The 16,401-nt window shown below is 58.9% G+C and overlaps 3 protein-coding genes across 5 annotated transcripts; 2 read left to right on the top strand and 1 right to left on the bottom strand.

Moving 5' to 3' along the window:
• Positions 1–201: 201 nt before the first annotated feature.
• NECAB3 (N-terminal EF-hand calcium binding protein 3) lies at positions 202–16,395 on the bottom strand. Of its 3 annotated transcripts, none has more exons than XM_034641447.1 (13): positions 16,209–16,395; positions 14,279–14,303; positions 12,693–12,801; positions 11,681–11,706; positions 11,373–11,470; positions 3,307–3,443; positions 2,917–3,044; positions 2,691–2,770; positions 2,534–2,587; positions 1,918–2,047; positions 1,669–1,743; positions 1,068–1,159; positions 202–981 (listed from the first exon to the last, which is right to left on the bottom strand). In XM_034641447.1, the coding sequence occupies exons 1-13, from the start codon at positions 16,317–16,319 to the stop codon at positions 964–966; spliced, it is 1,083 nt and encodes a 360-aa protein (XP_034497338.1). In that variant the 5' UTR covers positions 16,320–16,395; the 3' UTR covers positions 202–963. The 3 variants fall into 3 exon arrangements, with proteins under 3 accessions (XP_034497338.1, XP_002916471.3, XP_034497339.1); XM_002916425.4 differs by having other exon boundaries at positions 1,918–2,030; XM_034641448.1 differs by lacking the exon at positions 2,534–2,587 and having other exon boundaries at positions 1,918–2,030.
• C13H20orf144 (chromosome 13 C20orf144 homolog) lies at positions 4,669–6,390 on the top strand. The gene is made up of 2 exons (XM_034640612.1): positions 4,669–5,169; positions 5,828–6,390. Exons 1-2 carry the CDS (start codon positions 4,936–4,938, stop codon positions 6,200–6,202), a joined length of 609 nt encoding a protein of 202 aa, XP_034496503.1. The 5' UTR covers positions 4,669–4,935; the 3' UTR covers positions 6,203–6,390.
• ACTL10 (actin like 10) lies at positions 9,060–10,173 on the top strand. Its single transcript, XM_034641446.1, has one exon. It carries the CDS (start codon positions 9,076–9,078, stop codon positions 10,171–10,173), a length of 1,098 nt encoding a protein of 365 aa, XP_034497337.1. The 5' UTR covers positions 9,060–9,075.
• Positions 16,396–16,401: the final 6 nt, after the last annotated feature.

Raw genomic sequence — 16,401 nt, 5'->3', positions numbered from 1 at the left:
GTTTATGGAGGTGAGAGGGCCCTGAGCTGAGGAAACGGGTCAGCTGTGATGAAGTTCCCACCGTCTAAAGACACGCGGGAGCCCAAGATGAGAAACAGTTGATTTCTAAAGAAAGGTTGCCTGCCCTAAGCAGCTGGTCTGACATACAAACCAACCCCAGAGCCGGACCTTCTTGCCAAGGGAGAGAGAGGACACAACACCAGAGGTGACCACTTCCTTTATTGCCTCTGGGCTGGGGTTCAGAGGTATATGGGGGGAGCAGGTGACACTGGACCCAAATTATTGCTACTTGGCAAGGTCACCTTGGGACTTCCCATAGTGCCTGAGTACGGGTGGGCATGAGCATGCAAATGATATGCAAATGACATGCAAACCAACCCAGGATCCTGCAGAGGGCTCTAGCGCAGCGGAGGGTGCTGGAAGAGTTGGGAGCTTTGCCAGCCCGGGAGGGTGATGGGGACACCCAGGTCCTTACCCCACACTGCAGACGGATCCGGCCCAGCCTCAGGGGTCGAGGTTTGGTGGGGGGGTGGTGTCCCTGAGCATCAGCCCTGGTTCTGCTGCTGGTTGAGGAAGAGCAGAAGCCTGGCCCCAAGACAGCAGGAAGGAAGCAGGGTACCCACTAGGCAGCCAGACAGCCCAAGGCCCACCCGGAGAGGGAAGTGACCTGCTCTGTGTCACACAACAAGACTGGGACAGAGGGGACCAGAATCCAAGCCTCCTGAGCCAGGCAGAGGCCAGAGTGTCTCAGAGGCCAAAGCTACAAACAATAAAATACACTGATAAATAAACAGAAAGCAAGCCGCCCAGTCCCTGATCCCTGGGCTGAGAGACTCTCCACCAGCTGGGTCTGGGGGGGCCTCTGAGAGCCCAGCCCCAGGACTAAGAGTGGCCACGTCCTTGATCTTGGTGCTGAGTTGACCAGTCCAGAAGCTCCAGAATGAGGCAGGCCTCAGTTATTATTCATAATCCACCAGGAGGCTAGGGGTCAGAGGTTGAGAATCAGAGGCCATCAGGGGCCCACTGCCACTCCATAGGGCTGTAGAGGGTTGGGGGCCACAGCGTACCTGGGAAGAACACAGTGGTGAGGGTGTCCGGAGCCCGAAGGTGGTCAATGAGGATGCGCTGGAAGGCCTTACTACAGGCAGAATGCTGGTGCCTGGGGAGGGTCATGGAGTGACCTGAGGCTGGAGCTGGTCCCCCGAAGAGCAGGACCACCTGGTGGAGAGCTCCCCACTCCCACCCGTCCTGTTGTCTGGATTCAGATCCCAGTCCTGCCTTGTACTGGCCCTGAGCCTCTGTTCCCTCTGTGAACTGGGGACAGTGGTGCACACTGCAGCAGGACATGGGGTGGGGGGGGGTTAACATGAAGTAACACATGGGTGCCTGGCACAGGGTGTGGCGCGGTGGGAAGCGTGTGTAGTCCCCGAGGGCCTGCCTCCCGTGCCGCCAGCACTGTGTTCAGCTCCTCGCCCACCAGTGCAGGGCTCATAGGAGGGTGGACCTCTTTTACTCTCATTTTGGAAAGGAGACCCCTGGGGCTCAGAGGGGATAAGTACCCTCCCAAAGTCACACAGCCAGGGAATAATAGCGGATGATTTGAACCCAGGCCTGACTCACTCCAGGGCCCATACTCAATAAATTTTAGTTTTCAGACACCAATCATACCTTCTCCAGGAGGCCTCATCCTGCCAGAACTCATATAGGGTGAAAGAGGCATTGTCCATCTTCTGGGCAGACACGCTGTGGGGCCAAAGAGATGGCCAGGCCAGGCCCGGGCTACCACCACCACTGCCCACCCAGCCGGGGTGTCTAATGGGAGCCCTGGCCCGGGATACCCAGCCCCGGCACTTTGCCCTACTCACCCCCCCACCCCCACCCGACATTGGCCAGCCTGCTGGCCAGCTGGGGACTCACTGCAGGCAATGGCTCTGGGCCCCCGTGAAGTCCACGTAGCAGCACAGGGCGCGGTGGAAATCCTGCAGGGCTTCCTCTGCCACCTGCACCTGCCGCTGGGCCACGAGGATGTGCTGGCAAGAGAGCCCCCCTGGTCAGCCAGGGTAAGGCAGGGCACGGGCGAGGGACCAGAAGTGGCCTTCAGGAGGACCCTGCCCTTCCTGACTTGCACCAGCCCCGGCCCACCATGAGGTGGAGCTCTGACCCCAACCCGGCCCCGACACCCTGATTCCATCCTCCTGTCCCTATGGCCAAGGTCACCGCCTCCATCCAGCCACTGTCTCTCTCCTGCAGTATGTACATTTCCCCCTCCAACTTCCATCCACACTGCCCAGACCAACTTTCAGGAATGCAGATGAGGGAAACTAATGCCCAGAGAGGTGCCATGATTTCTACAGGGTCACACAGCAAGGGCCAGAACCCAGCACCTTGGGGAATGAGGGCTGGGCCAAACCTGGGAAAAGGGCATTTGTATAACACAGAGGCCAAGTGGGCAGGAGGCCCCGTGAACCCCCTCACTTAATGAGCACCTCGTCCTGGCACCATACCCAGCTGCCTGTCCCTCTCCTGGACTCACCGACTCAGGCCCCTTGGTAAGCTTCTCTTCATGCAGAGGTTCCAGCCTGGGGGCCTGTGAGGGACACAGAGTGTGTGCGGGGCCCCGGTGTGTGCCTGGCTTAGGCGGATTCCAGGAAGGTCCTCCCCCTTGGGGCACTGGCCACATGACCACTCACCTTACACTCGAGCTGGTCAATGAGTTCCTGGAGACGGTTGACCTGGAGCCGCCACTGCATCTCGGCTTCTGAGCTCTGCCCTGGGATGGGAGACACACGGCGGGGAAGTCCGGCATGGGCCCCCGCACGGTGGGAAACCTCTCAGGATGAAGTGAAGGGCAGTGGAGGAGTGGACACTGGGCCCCCCCCCTCCTCAGCCAGACCTCCCACCCCACCACAGGCGCACCTGTGTCCAAGGAGGGGGAGGAGCCAGGAGACCAGGTAGGTGACCGGCCAATGCTCCGCAGGGCCCTGCGCCCGGCCCGCCGGCTGCCGTGGGGTCTGCTCTGCACCTCCACACTGTCTTCGTCTGACCTAGGGAAGTGGAAGGTCGACTCTCTGCTCCCAGACCCACAGGCCAAGGACTGGGGCCCCAGAACAGGGCCAGACCTGGGTGGGACAAAACAGGCTTCCCAGGACATTGAGACCCAGCCTCAAAACCAGCCACCCCCTCTCACCCCTTCTTGGCCTCCCTGCCAACAAGAATGTTAGCTCTGGGATGCTGGAGGTATGGGCTATGATGGAAGCCAAGGACCCTGGAATGTGGTGACAATGACCAGCAGGGCACCTCACGTACCGTGGGCCCCGGGCCTGGGCCTCCAGGGTATCTGACGCCCCTTCTAGTGAGCTCTGCAGGGCTTGTAGCTGGCTCACCGTCTCCCGCAGGAGGAAGCGGGTCACAAACTGGTCCACCTTGGAGGCCCTCTCATACTCCTGGGGGCAGAGGGGTCATGGTCAACATTTCCTGGTCTTAGGCATATATTTCTGAATGCAGAGCCACTGCCCTGCTCCCCTACCCCTTGCCCATGAAAACAGCAGAGGCAGCATGAGGAGCAGAGAGCGTGCAACCAGAGCAGGACAGCGCTGGGACTGGGAGCAGGGCCTGGACCCTCCTCGTCTGGGCCTGGCCTCCCTTCCTGGGAGGGGTGAGGCCAACATACAGGGAGGCCTCTGCCGTTTTCTGGGCCCCAAGGCCCCTTCCCTGTTGGGACCACCACCTTCGGCCAGTGTGGCCCCAGGCACAGCTAGGTAGGTGGGGGGTAGGGCAGGTCATAGGGCATCCAAGGCCAGTTTTGACACATGAGGCAAAACGATAGTGTGATGTGGCCCCATACTCACCAGCTGGCCCTAAACTCATAGTCTATGCATGCATTCATTCATTCACTCATCCATGCAACAAACATTTACCTTTTCCTGGGAGCTGCAGATACAAGACAGCCAGCCAGGTCACTGTCCTTATACACACACCAGCACAGATCCCTACATCACTAGCCTCCACTCACCCCCTCCCAACGTGGGCAGAAAAGGCCGACACGTGCCAGGCCCTATGCTGCATATGTGGGATGCTCAGAGACTCTCCAGCTACCTTCGCCTCCCTGTGCCTCAGTTTCCTCACCTAGAAAACAAGGATGATAACAGCCATCTCACTGAGCTGCTGAAAAACTTCAATGAGTTAATTCCTACAAAGGACACAGACCAGGATGGAAGTCCTGAGGAGCCATGGTCCAGCCAGGGGCTTGCCCACCCGCCACAAGGGGCTCCAGAGGAACCATCTATCGGGGGCTTCATCTCCTGTCTGTGACCTGCCTCAGCTCAGCCATCAGATGGCCCCTGCTGGGCCAGGCTTATGAGCCAGGAGGCAGGAACAGAATGGGGGCTGAGTCCTCTCACTCTTAGACAGGCCAATGGCTTCTGTCCTGTCTCTCCAAGCCTGGTCTCCGGACTTCCTAGCCATGCTCTGAGCTCCCTGAAATCCTTCCAATAAATTCCCTTTTGAGCACTTAAGATGATTGATCAGTCTCTGTTACTTGCAACCAAAAAACCTGGCTTAACATAACAGTACCTACTATGTGTCAGGCCCTGTTCCGAGCAGAATTTCATTTAATCCTCATAACAACTTACAGGAACTGTAATTGACCCCGTTTTGCAGACGAGAAGACTGAGGCCCAGAGCAGCTGATTACCTTGGCCAAGATCACACAACTGTTAGTGGCAGAGTCAGAATTCAAACCCAGATCACAAAAATTTCTCTCTACTTAAGACTAAGCACCTTACAAGCATTGCCTCATTCGTGATTATTAGCCCAGTTTTACAGTTGAGAAACCAAAGCCACAAATCACAGAGTAAACAGAGCCAAGATGTGCCTGTGGGTTCTGGGAGGAGGAGCTTAGAGTCTGGAGCTGGTGAGGTTGACCCATGAGGTCACAATGTGGCCTCCATGGGACAGAGCAGGGGCAGGGTGCCCCCCACCCAGCCAGAAGGCAGGGCAGAGGCAGCATGAGCTGTGGCCCCCAGTGGTGACCGGCCCTGCCATGGGAAACAACAGTTCTCACAAGAGGACCAAAGTGCCCAAGCAGGCTCACAACGAGAGGCCGCCCGACATGGACAAGGCTGGGCGGATACAGCAGTTCTTCAGCCACCTCAAGCGGAAGAAGCCAAGCGTAAGTGCCAGGGTCTAGGGGTAGGTGGGAGTCAGGGGTACTTGAACATGTGGGCAAGAGGGAATGCTGGGAGTCTAGGCCTTGTGGGCATAAGTCCGAGGGTCTCCTGAGGATGGGGGTCCCAGGAACTCCTATGGGTGTGGTTGGGTCCTAAAAGCCCAGAAGGGACAGTAGGGATTCAAAAACCCAGGAGACTTGGGAGTCCAGGAAGGTGGGCAGGAAGGGATTCTCCCAACAAGGACAGATGGATAGAGAGGGCTCAGCACGGGGAATCAGCCCTACCTGGGACCACAGAGGCTATGGACACAGGATGTTCCCTTATGCCCCCTTTCCAGCTCCCAGCCTCAAAATGTGCTATTTTTCGGGGGTGGGTTAGAGTCCCAGCACCAAGGCTAGGAGGGCAGGCAAAGATCCCATAAACGGTGAAGGTGCAAGGTCTCGGGAGGTCAACCTAGGGTGGGTAAGGGTTTTCAGAGGGAAGGCAGGGGTCCTGGGTGATGGGATAGGGGGAGACCCACTCCCGGTCCCGGGCATGGAGGCCGGGAGTCCTGAAAACGTAAAGCGGACAGAGTCCTAGGAGACAGGACCTGGGTAGGTGCGGATCCTCAGCAAGAAGACCCGGTACGCTCTTCTCCTCACGCTCCAGCCCCACCCGCAGGCCAAGATCGTGCCGCTCTTCCCCTCGGACAAGCCGCAGCAGCTAGCCGAGGTGGCGGCGGGCCCCGGCGCGCGGCCTGGGCGGCCAGGCGAGGACGCGACGGGCGCCCCGGTGGGCTCCCCGGTGGCGGCGCCCATGCTGCGAGGAGCGGGCGACGGCGCTGATCTGCGCGAGGGCGCGCGCGAGAGAGAGATGAAGATGATCTTGGTGCTGCTGCTGCTAGACGCGCGGCTGCAGGAGGAGGGGCGCTGTGCGGCGGGCGTGCCTGGGGGCGGGGCCGGAGTGGGGGGCGGAGCCAATGTGGCGCAGAGCTGGCAGCGGCTGTACGCGCGTCTGCTGACCGAGCGAAGCGGACCGCGAGGCCGACCCCGCTGAGGAGCAGCCGCTCAAGCGGCGCCACTGCCCTCGCCCGCGGCCCTGAGCGCCCAGCCGGACTCCCGGACCCCGGCCCAATAAAGAGCGCATAGCAACCCTGGCGCCAGCTAGCTCTGTCCGAGGTGGCGCGACACCGAGCTGGGTGAGGGAAACTGAGGCCCAGGGCGAGACGGAAGAAACAGGAGTATTGATGGCAGAGCAACGGCCACGGCGTGCCGCCCAACTGTGCCTTCCCCTTGTGACCCAAGCGTCAGAACCCCTGCCCCGAGCTGGGGAGGGGCATCCTGCCACAGTGGAGGGAGGCTAGCTCCCTCTTCCCCCAACTCCAGGCCCTGGGTCATAGACCCTTCAAGGTCTGCAGGCCCAAGGGAGGGCAGTTTGAGCAAGCCCTGGGTTGGCCACGCTCGGAGGAGGGGGCTGCTTCCCACAGAGGCCTAATATCTCCGAGAGTCCCCAACATTCACAGGTCCTTCTTAGGCACAGGGAGGGGCCCAGGCAAACAGCCACCACCCTGGAAAGAACTGTGAAGGCCCCACGATCAGCAGGGCTGGGGCCTGGGGACTCACAGTCTGCCTGTGAGCACACCCGGAAGGAGAGGCTGGGGTCTGGGCCTCTGATCCCTCACCCCTGCCACCACTTTGCTTGGTGACCCCCAAGTCACCTCAGTCACTTGTCTCCCAGCCTACCCTGAGCCATCCCTTTGCCCACATTGCAGCCAGAGACTTCTTCCAAACCACTCAGCTATCTGTAGGACAGTTCACTGTCCTCATTAGCTCCCACTGATTCTACATGGCCCACAGGGAAATGCCCAAACTTACTGTTGTCACGTGTAGGCCCAGCCCCCAGCCTTAGTCTCTCCCTCTAGGGCTTCTGAGGGACTCCTATCCTCACCCCTGCTCTGGTCTTATTGCCACTGTGGTCTCCAATGCAAGGTTCACCTCCCTAATTCACCCAGGAGAGGCCTGGCATGCTTTCTGTGAGAAAGATCCAGCTGCTTGTTCTCATTCTCCTGGCTCCCAAACCCAGCTCCAGACCGGAGTGCTGCCCCAGCTTTACCTAACCTGAAGCCAGCCTTCCACTCGTGACCACCTCAGAATGTCCCAGAGGGGGCAGATGCAGCAGGGGCCCCAGCTGATTAAAGACATAGGCCCAGCTTCTGCTGAACACGCACTTTCATTAGTGTCTACACAATCGACATCCCTTCCGTATCCTCCTGCATCAGGCAGAGGTCGTGTGACCAATAGCATCTCTCCGAAATGTAAGAACAGACCCTTTCCTACCATCCATGTGGTTACAACCACGGTAACCATGTTCCTCAATGTGGCCACACGTCCTGGTCATATGTGATTGGTCCTATCAGCCTCTTCCCTGGGACTGTAATTCAGGAGCTGTGAGAGACTGTTCGCTACATGAACATGCGTGGGCTTAAGCCAGTCTTCAGAATAAAACAATGCAGAGACAGTACACATCCTGCAGTCAGGCCCTACTTCCAATCTGTTCCTGAAACCTGACTTCATCTTTGCCCTCGGTATCCATACAGACATACAAGATCCCTATGATAAAATCCCTATTTTGGCTTAAGTTCCCCTGAGTAGGTCTTCCACTTGCAACCAAAATGGTCCTAAAGAGAATAGACTCTGCAGAGACAAGAAGTGGCCTTTTCCTGTGTGAGGATTAGGACTACCTTTTGGAAGAAGAAATTGAGCCCAGAGAGAGATTAGGACTTGCTCAGGGGCACACAACGAGTCATCTTCAGAACCGAGTCACAAACTCAGGTCCATAAGAGTCCATCCATGGAAGCCCCTGAAGGTAGGGTCCCTATGTGGGTGGCCTGGGCCCCTCAGGGCTGAGCACACAGAAGTCCTCAGAGGGGCTATAGATCTGTGATTAGAGCTGTCTCGTCGGTACTGGACTGGGCCAGGGAAGGGGGGTAGATGCACACCTGGCCAGAACACCTCAGATAATCTGAAGTGGTTTGGGGAAGGAATCAGATTGGTTGTGCTGGGCAGCTGAGGCCAGATCCCCCAATGCCCAAATCACTGCTCTTGGCCTTGTCCCAGAAGAGTGGATGTGTCCAGGGGGTTTTCATGGGTGGAGAGGGCTGTGGGAAAGCACAGCAGGTACTGAGGACTGAGGTCACAATGAGTCCAATCCAAGTTCTTTTCCTTCCTTCTCTGACCACCCCCTCCCACCTCCACAACCAAGGCCAGGAGAGAGGTGCCAGGAGACTGCCTGGGGCTCAAGGACTGGGCTGGACTCCTGGGTCCCCAAGGGAGGATATAGGTCCGGAGAACATTGCCACAAGGCCCCTTCATTGTTAGAGTTCTGTTGCTCCTGGCGGCTTCTCCTTATTTAGGATTTGATGCGGCTGTCTTATCATCCGCCTCCTCCAGGGCTGAGTGAGCAGGCCGTGGAGCAGAGGTGAGTCCTCAGAGAGGTGGGTCTGGTGCAAGGTGGAGCGTGGAGCCTGGAGCCAGAGGAGGGTGAAGAAGCCTGAAGTGGCTGAAGCCCAGCAAGAGCGGAGACTGACACTGGAACCAGAGGCGGGGCCTCGGGCCTATGGGCAGAGCCAAGAGCTGAAAAAGGACTTCCAGTCTGGCCGGAAGAGTGGAAGCTCAGGGCCAGAAGCTGCAGCCAAGACTTGAGAGCGCTGGTTCTGTAGCCAGAAAGGCTAGGACTTAGGCCTGGGACCAGAGCCCGGAGCTGAAAGGCGGGCCTCCAGTGAGGCCAGCAGAGGCGGAGCCTCAGGCAGGGGGCGGAGCTGAGCCTCTGAGGGCGGAGCCTCTGGCGAAGGGTGGAGCCGAGCTCGGAAAGCCATGGCGGCTTCGGCGCCTGGAAGCAGGCGGGTCGGTCGGCCGCCCTCGCTGGGCCGCATGGCGGTGGTGATAGACCAGGGCTCGGGCTTCATCAAGGCGGGCTTCGCGGGCGAGCACCAGCCGCGCCTGGTGCTGAAGAGCTCCAGCCTGGTGTCCAGCTGGGACCGGCCCGTGCTGCCCGGAGCACTGGGCTGCGAGCTGACCGGTGGTGTGGCGCGGGCGCACCCCATCAAGCACGGTGTGGTAGTGGACTGGGAGGCCCTGGAGGGGCTGTGGGAGCGCCTGCTGGTGGGCGGCCTGCGGGTGTGCCCAGAGCAGTGGCCCGTGCTAGTGAGTGATTCTCCGTCGGCGCCACCGGCGGGCCGCGAGAGGATAGCCGAGCTGCTGTTCGAGGCCTTGGCAGTGCCCGCGTGCCACATGGCCAGCACAGCGTTGCTGGCGCTCTGCTCCACTGGCGCATTCAGCGGGCTGGCCGTGGAGGCAGGAGCGGGCGTGTGCCATGCCACACCCATCTATGGGGGCCACTCGTGGCACGAGGCCACGTTCCGGCTGGACGTGGCAGGCAGCACCCTGTCACGCTACCTGCGGAACCTGCTGGTGGCAGCATACCCCCACCTACAGCTGCAGGCCGTGCCCCGCAAGGCCATCACACAGCTCAAAAAACGCTGCTGCTATGTGTCACTGGACTTTGAGGGAGACCTTCAGAACCCTGACCGCCACCATCCGGCCACTTTCTGCTTAGGCAACGGGTGCTCTGTCTGTCTTAGCAGCGAGCGCTTCTGCTGCCCAGAACCCATCTTCCAGCCCAGTCTGCTAGGCGAGGCCAAGCCAGGACTACCTGCACTGGTCTTCCGGGCACTGCAGAAGGTTCCTGCAACACTACGGAAACGGCTAGCTGATACCGTGGTGCTGGCCGGTGGCTCCACACTTTTCCCTGGCTTCACTGAGCGCCTGGAAATGGAGCTGGAGGCGCAGTGCCGGAGGCACGGCTATGCAGCACTGGGGCCTTGCCTGGTGGCCAAACCTGGGCGTGGCACAGCCGTATGGACAGGCGGCTCCATGGCGGCCTCCCTGCGCTCCTTCCAATGCCGCTGGATAACCCGGGCCATGTACCAGGAGTGTGGCTCCAAGCTGGTGCACGAAATATTCAACTGAGTCGTGTCGTACCGGAGGGGACGTGCCACCTGAGGGGCTGCAGAGGCAGGGGCTCGGAGGGCGGAGCTATAGCTCTATCAGAGACATTGAGTTCCAGATAAAAGTCTCACGTGATCGGAGCTGGCAGAGTCATCATGTGCTGATGGGTCGCCCCTAACCCTTACTGAGCCAGGAGAAGGTGGTCCGGACCCCGAGGACTCTCACTTCAACCTAGTAGTTTGAATCTACCCTAACCAGTGCCAGTTCAGAGAATACCAGTCCAGGTGCCTACCCCCAGGGCCCTGTTTCCATGGCAACAAGGAAGGCAACACTCCCACTGGTGTCCAGGCCACAGATACGGGAATTATTACAACACATCAACCCCTCACCCTATACCATTTGGATTCCCATCCTATGCCAAGCCCCAAGGGGTAACCTTTTGAAAACCGAAAAAATCCCATGTAGAAGCAACCAGGAAAGGAAGCCCTGTCCTCAGTTGATCACTGACTCACTGAGGGTCTCAGTTTCCCCTTCTGTAAAAAGTGGGGTCAGGCACAATCCTGGACCTCCTCCCTGTTCTCTCCTAGCCTCATTATTAAGAGCTATGGGACAAAGGGGGGGTGGAGACATTTCTTAAAAGGAACACACAAAGGGAGGGGTGGCTTGTATTTTCAAAGCCACAATCCAAGAGCCTAGAGCCCTGGCTGTGAGCACTGTTTGTGCTTATAGGCACATGTGGCCACACATGCGTACAAACACCCTGCCCCCACCCCCAGGTTCCACACACCAGCATGGGCCTATGGCCGTGTGTGAGCACGCCCTCCCCCATCCCATCCCTGCTGGGTCCTGGGCTCAATACCCCACAACAGTTAGGTCTCGCCAATAACAGCTGCAGCAGCGGCTCTAGGTATTAAGTGTGCCAGGCAGAGTTCTGGGTGCTGGAAATAGAGTAGAGAGCAAGAAAGACAAAAATCCCAGCCTTCACTCTCATTTAATTGTCACATCAAATGTATGGAGGTAAGTTCTATAATTATCCCCAGTTTACAGATGAGAAAACTGAGGCCGAGAGAGAAAGGTGCACAGCTAGAAAGTGAGAAAGCCATGATTTGAACCCAAGCCTCTAGCTTCACAGCTTTGAGCCCTGACAGCGGCAGCTCCCACAGCACAGCAGACACCCCTGCCCTTACTCCCAGCCTGCCACCATCAACCCCGCCACTCACCAGCTTGGTGGTGTCCATGGCAGTGAGCACTGCACAGTTCAGGGACTCCAGGGCAGCCAGCACAGGCCGGTAGACACCCAGGTGTTCTGAGAAGTAGTCTGTGGGCAGAGGAGGTGTTCAAAGCTTCCCGGACCACCTCCCACCTGCACTGTGGCCACAGTTACCCAGCCTGGAGTCCCTCACCAGCCAACAGGCCTCGTATCCTGAGCCAAGCCCATCCTGTTCCACTACGGGAGGAGGAACAGCCTCTCATCATGCCCACCTGCCCAGGGGTCCCAGGAGAGCAGCGCTCCCGTGGGCCTACTCACCACACAGTCTCTCTGTTTCCAAATTGCTGTGGGGAAAAGAGAAGGCACCCGTCAGTCCCACAGACCTAAGTCTGTGACCTGGGACTTTGGAGCCAACGTCCCTCCCGCTGCCCGCCCAGCTCAGCCTGACGAGAAGGCTACTACTGCCTGTACCCCAGGTTAAGCTGCTCAGTGGGCCGAGGGGCTGCAAGGGTACTACTGAGGGCAAAAATTCAGACCCACTCGTGGCCTCCAAGGAGATTTCAGGCCCAGGGAGAGAAATGTGGACACAGGCCAGAGAGGAGGGGTCAGAGCTGGGAAGGGGAAGCCAGGTCTGGGGAAGTCCGGAGAAACCACGGGGTATTACTTGGTAGGTTAAGGAGGGCTTCCAGGAGGCTACTTTAGTTAGGCCTTGAAGGACAAGGAATTTGATTAGAGTGTCTGGTGGTGGGGAGTGGTAGCACTGCAGACAAAAGGTCCAGCTCAGGCTTCAAAATAGGGAAGGGCATGGCAGCCTTGAATGCTGACCCAGAGACTGGAATTTATTCTAAGGAGATGCAGGCAGAGAGGGAGGGACAGCTGTGTATGCACGTGCACGCACGTGAGGAAGCACGGGGAGGAAAGTGTGCAACTCCTGCTAAGGCCTGCAGATGTGGGAACACACATGGGGGGGTAGGTGCGTATGTGTGCACTTGCATCCATGGGTGGAAGCCGGTGGGGCCCAGCCAGCCTCGGGCATCCTCTGGTCCCTGCAGGAAGCGGGAATGGGGGGGGGGGGACACCTGTGGGCTGAACCACAGGTGGTGACTCAGACCTGGCTATTTCGGGGTCCCAGCTGGAAGCAGTGTGATGGACAAGGCTGGAGCCAGGGAGGGGGTGAGTGGGCGGGTAAAGTTGGCATTGGGCCCTGGCACCTCTCTCCCTATGCAACCTCCCAGCCTCCATAAGGAACCAAGGCAGCAGGGGACACAGTGGGGCTGGGATAACCTAGCCTCACATCTACCCACGGCTCACCCACCCCTCTTGTACTTACTTGGTAGAGTGCCCGTCAATGCCGTTGAACAGCTCCCGCAGCTCCCCAGGGCTGAGAACCCCATCAGCAAAGTAATTCTGGAATTCCTCAAATGAGAGCTTACCATCATCTGGGGGGGGGTGGGCAGGAAGCAGAGCTAGTATCCCTGACCCCTGCCACCAGATCAGACCCCCCTCCAAAGACTACTCAGCCAGGTGGGATAGAATTCTGAGCTTGCGGGGGGGGGGGGACCTGGCTGTTGGAGACAAAAAGAGTCCCTGGAGGTGCCCACTTCAGAAAACAGGGCCCACTTTGCAGGCACCCAAGGGACAGGGCAGCACACACGTGGTATTACATAGGGACTCAATACGTGTTTGCCAAATGAACAGCCTGGGACACGGCCAGATCATGGTAGGACCTAGACATCACTCAGAGGACTTGGGGGCTGAGTCTCTGCCACCAGCCTGGCTCCAGGCTGCTCTGGACCCATGCCCTTCACAGAGAAGCCACTGGGAGGCAGATGAGATCTTCCTAAGAGTTGGATCCCCTGCAAGCAGCAGCAGGCTGGCTTAGGAGGGAATGACCTCTTTGCAGGGGCCACGTAACAGTCTAAGAGCCCCAGTGGGATGGCCAAAGACACTGAGGATTTGGCCTGTAAGGTCTGTAAGCAGATGGGGTTGGGGGAGCAGAGAGGGGGAGGGTCTGAGCTTCCCAGACAGAACGCTGTGATCCAAATGAGACCATGTGTCCTGATCAGTGGGTTAGGACATGATCCTGGCTCTAGGAAGCTTAAACACAAAAGGGTCTGAAGACCCCGGAGAGAAGTGAGGCCGAGGCTGACTGGCTGCCTCAGCTCAAACCCTCACCTGGCCAATCAAGGCACAGTGGGCTGCCCTAAGTCACCTGTGGGCAGCAACTTGCTTGCGGGCTCCCTTGAGGGCTCCCACTTTAGCTTTAAAGGTTTTCCCAGATTGGGGTCTGAGACTGCCCGGGACCCACGGCCAAGGAAGCTGATTCCCTGGACCCAGCAGCATCGTGTGCAAGCCCTCCCTGGGTCCAGGTGACTGGTTATACAGAATGCTACCGAGCCCTCTAAAGATCTAAGAGTAAACCCCCCATGGGCCTCATCTCTATCACCCCACCTTTCCAAGCCCCTTACACAGGGAGCCTGGGACGAAGCATCACACAGACCTGGGTCCAAGGCCCACCACTTAAAAGCTGTGTGACTTCAGGCAACCTGTTTCACCTCTCTGGGCCTCTGCTCCTTTGTCTGAAATGGGGTGAAGAATTCCCACCTAGCTGGTGATTGTGAGGACAACATGAAGTCATATAGAAGAAACACCCATAACTGTGCCAGGGCACTGTGTGAGAGTACGCCCCCACCTCCAGCCTCTGACTAAACCACATTCCCTCTGCTCTCCATCCTGCCAAGCTCAACTCCAAACAGCACTCCCTCTGGGAAGGATGCCTTGAGTGATTTTCCTGATTTGGGTTTCCCCAAGATTCTTCTCCATTCTTGACTGTACCCCCAAGTCCCACACCCCCGAGCCTCCCTGATGTCTCCCACCCCTCCCCACACTGTGGACCCAGGGGAAGCCACAACTCACCATTCTTGTCTGCTCTGCGGAAAACCTGGAGGACAAAGGGGCATAGATGGGAACTGGACGCGCTGCCTGGGAGGCAAGAGGCCTCCACCCAACTCATCAGGGCCCCAGCTGCGGCCAGGCTCCCCCCACCTCGCCTTTCCTCCTGCCCAGCCTGGTCCCAACTCCCTGCCCAGATCAGCCCTGCAGGAGGTTTTCCAACAAGGGGGGCACAGGAAGATCACACAGCAGGTCCCACCATTTGCTCACTTCTCCTGCAGGGCCTGGCCTCACGGCAGGTGCTCCAGGCCAGCTTCCGGTACCCCCACCTCCCACACCTCGAGTCTATCCTGGATTCTGTCTGATGCATCAGCCTTTGGCACGGTCCCAGCTTGAGGAAGGAGGGGAGATGAGCCAAGTTCCTGGGCCCTTGTCCCAGACCTGAACCCAACTCTGCAGCATGGCCATGGTCCATCCCAGACTCTGCCTGCTCAATGCTGTTTCCCTGGGTGCTTAAGACCCTGATATGTGGGCAGTGGCTAGTCCTTTCTTTGTGGGTGCCTGGGGTTAACCCTTCCAGGGCTGGGGCTTCCTATGAGTCTGACTCACTGTGAAGGCCTTGGGCAGGCTCGTGTATGCATGTGTATGTGCATGTGTGTGTGTACGCACACGTGCAAGGGGGAGTGAGAGTGGCACAAAGCAGGGTGGACAGATTATATTTACAGAGAAGCAGAGATGAAGGGCAACAAAGGCAGACACAGAGGAGCAGAGTCAAGACATGTTCAGGGACCAGAGACTCCCAAGTCACCCAAAGCAGCCCAGCAAATGGGAGACCAGCACACCTGGCAAGGAGGGGCAGGCCAAAGCCTGGACAGAGAACCCCTAGCAGCTCCAGGTCCTGAATGCCACTCCTCTCTAGCTGTTTTCTCTGGGTCAGTGATGCACTGGCATCAATCTAACCCCTGGTCAGAAACCTGACTCACAGAAGGCCTGCCACTGGCTCAGGGTCACACAGCAGCCCAGCGTGGCCTGACTGGGGCAGATGGAGAAGGTGGGGAGGGGTGCAACGTTGGGAGTGAGGATATCTGGGGCCACACCCTAGCATACCTCTGCCTCCATGTGTGATCATGGACATGTTCCTAACTCTGCGGGCCTTGGTTTTTCCACCTGGGAAGCGGGTATCTTCCATCCAGGAGGACTGTGGTCAAGCTGCTGAGTCACTAGGGACAGCAGGGAAGGGAATACAGTCTTCCCCACAGGCAGAGACCTCTGAAATTCAGGGCAGGAGTGGACCAGGATGGGGTGAGCACTAGGGTGAAAGGGGGGAAGGGCTCAGGGCAGGGACTGAGGCCTGGCTAGGCTGCTCCATGTTGGTACCCCAATGGGGCTGGCAGGCCCACCTGCCACCCACAAGAGGGATGTACAGACCACTGTGGGCAATCCTGACCAACCGTGGGACCCCATGGCCCCTGGGTCAGATCTGAGGGACTCTTGGGATCAGCACTGGGTCAGAAGTCAGGAGGCGGTTTATTCTTCCAGGCTCCCCTGCCCGGGTCAGCCCAGCCTAGGGTTGCCATAGAAGGGACTGCTCCTGCGATCAAGTGTTGACCGTCCCCACTGCATCAGACACATAGATGGGGTGGACTTGGGGGTGGGGGCAGCAGGGGCAGTGACACCGAACCAGGAGACAAGGAGAGATAAGGAGAGAGACAGAGAACGGAGACAGCAGGGTCAGAGAGAGACAGCGAGAAGCAGAGACCCAGAGACGGAAGAAGCAGGGGCCCAAAACAGTCCTGGAGGGAGAGACACGCATAGAGACGCATAGCCGGGGGCAAGGAGAGACAGCGAGAGACTGAGAGCCCAGCGAGACACCGGGAGAGAGAGGACAGAGCTGGAGAGACAGTGACGACCCCAGGGCCAGAGGGCCCGCGCCCCCTGCCCGCTCCCCACTCACGTCCTGGAAGAGCGCGTGGCCGGCGGGCCCGGCGGCAGGCGCGGGGGGCCGCCGGGGCTCGGGCGCAGGCGGCCGGATCAGACACACGGTGAGCAGCCCCGCGCACGCCATGGCGCCGCCACCCACTCGGCAACGGCTCGGGCTGGGGCTTGGCTGCGGCTCCCGCTTCTGGACGCCGCCGCCTCGGACTTGG

Source organism: Ailuropoda melanoleuca, chromosome 13 (genome assembly GCF_002007445.2).
Source record: "Ailuropoda melanoleuca isolate Jingjing chromosome 13, ASM200744v2, whole genome shotgun sequence".
NCBI lineage: Eukaryota > Metazoa > Chordata > Mammalia > Carnivora > Ursidae > Ailuropoda > Ailuropoda melanoleuca.
This window is presented reverse-complemented; position numbering and strand designations above follow the sequence as displayed.

Coding starts and splice junctions, on each gene's coding strand:
- NECAB3 (XM_034641447.1), bottom strand. CDS start 16,319: ATGGCGTGCGCGGGGCTGCTCACCGTGTGTCTGATCCGGCCGCCTGCG. Junction 12,802..14,278: donor CCGCAGAGCAGACAAGAATG/GTGAGTTGTGGC, acceptor ACCCCCCCCCAG/ATGATGGTAAGCTCTCATTT. Junction 11,707..12,692: donor ATTGACGGGCACTCTACCAA/GTAAGTACAAGA, acceptor TTTTCCCCACAG/CAATTTGGAAACAGAGAGAC.
- C13H20orf144 (XM_034640612.1), top strand. CDS start 4,936: ATGTGGCCTCCATGGGACAGAGCAGGGGCAGGGTGCCCCCCACCCAGC. Junction 5,170..5,827: donor TCAAGCGGAAGAAGCCAAGC/GTAAGTGCCAGG, acceptor CCCCACCCGCAG/GCCAAGATCGTGCCGCTCTT.
- ACTL10 (XM_034641446.1), top strand. CDS start 9,076: ATGGCGGTGGTGATAGACCAGGGCTCGGGCTTCATCAAGGCGGGCTTC.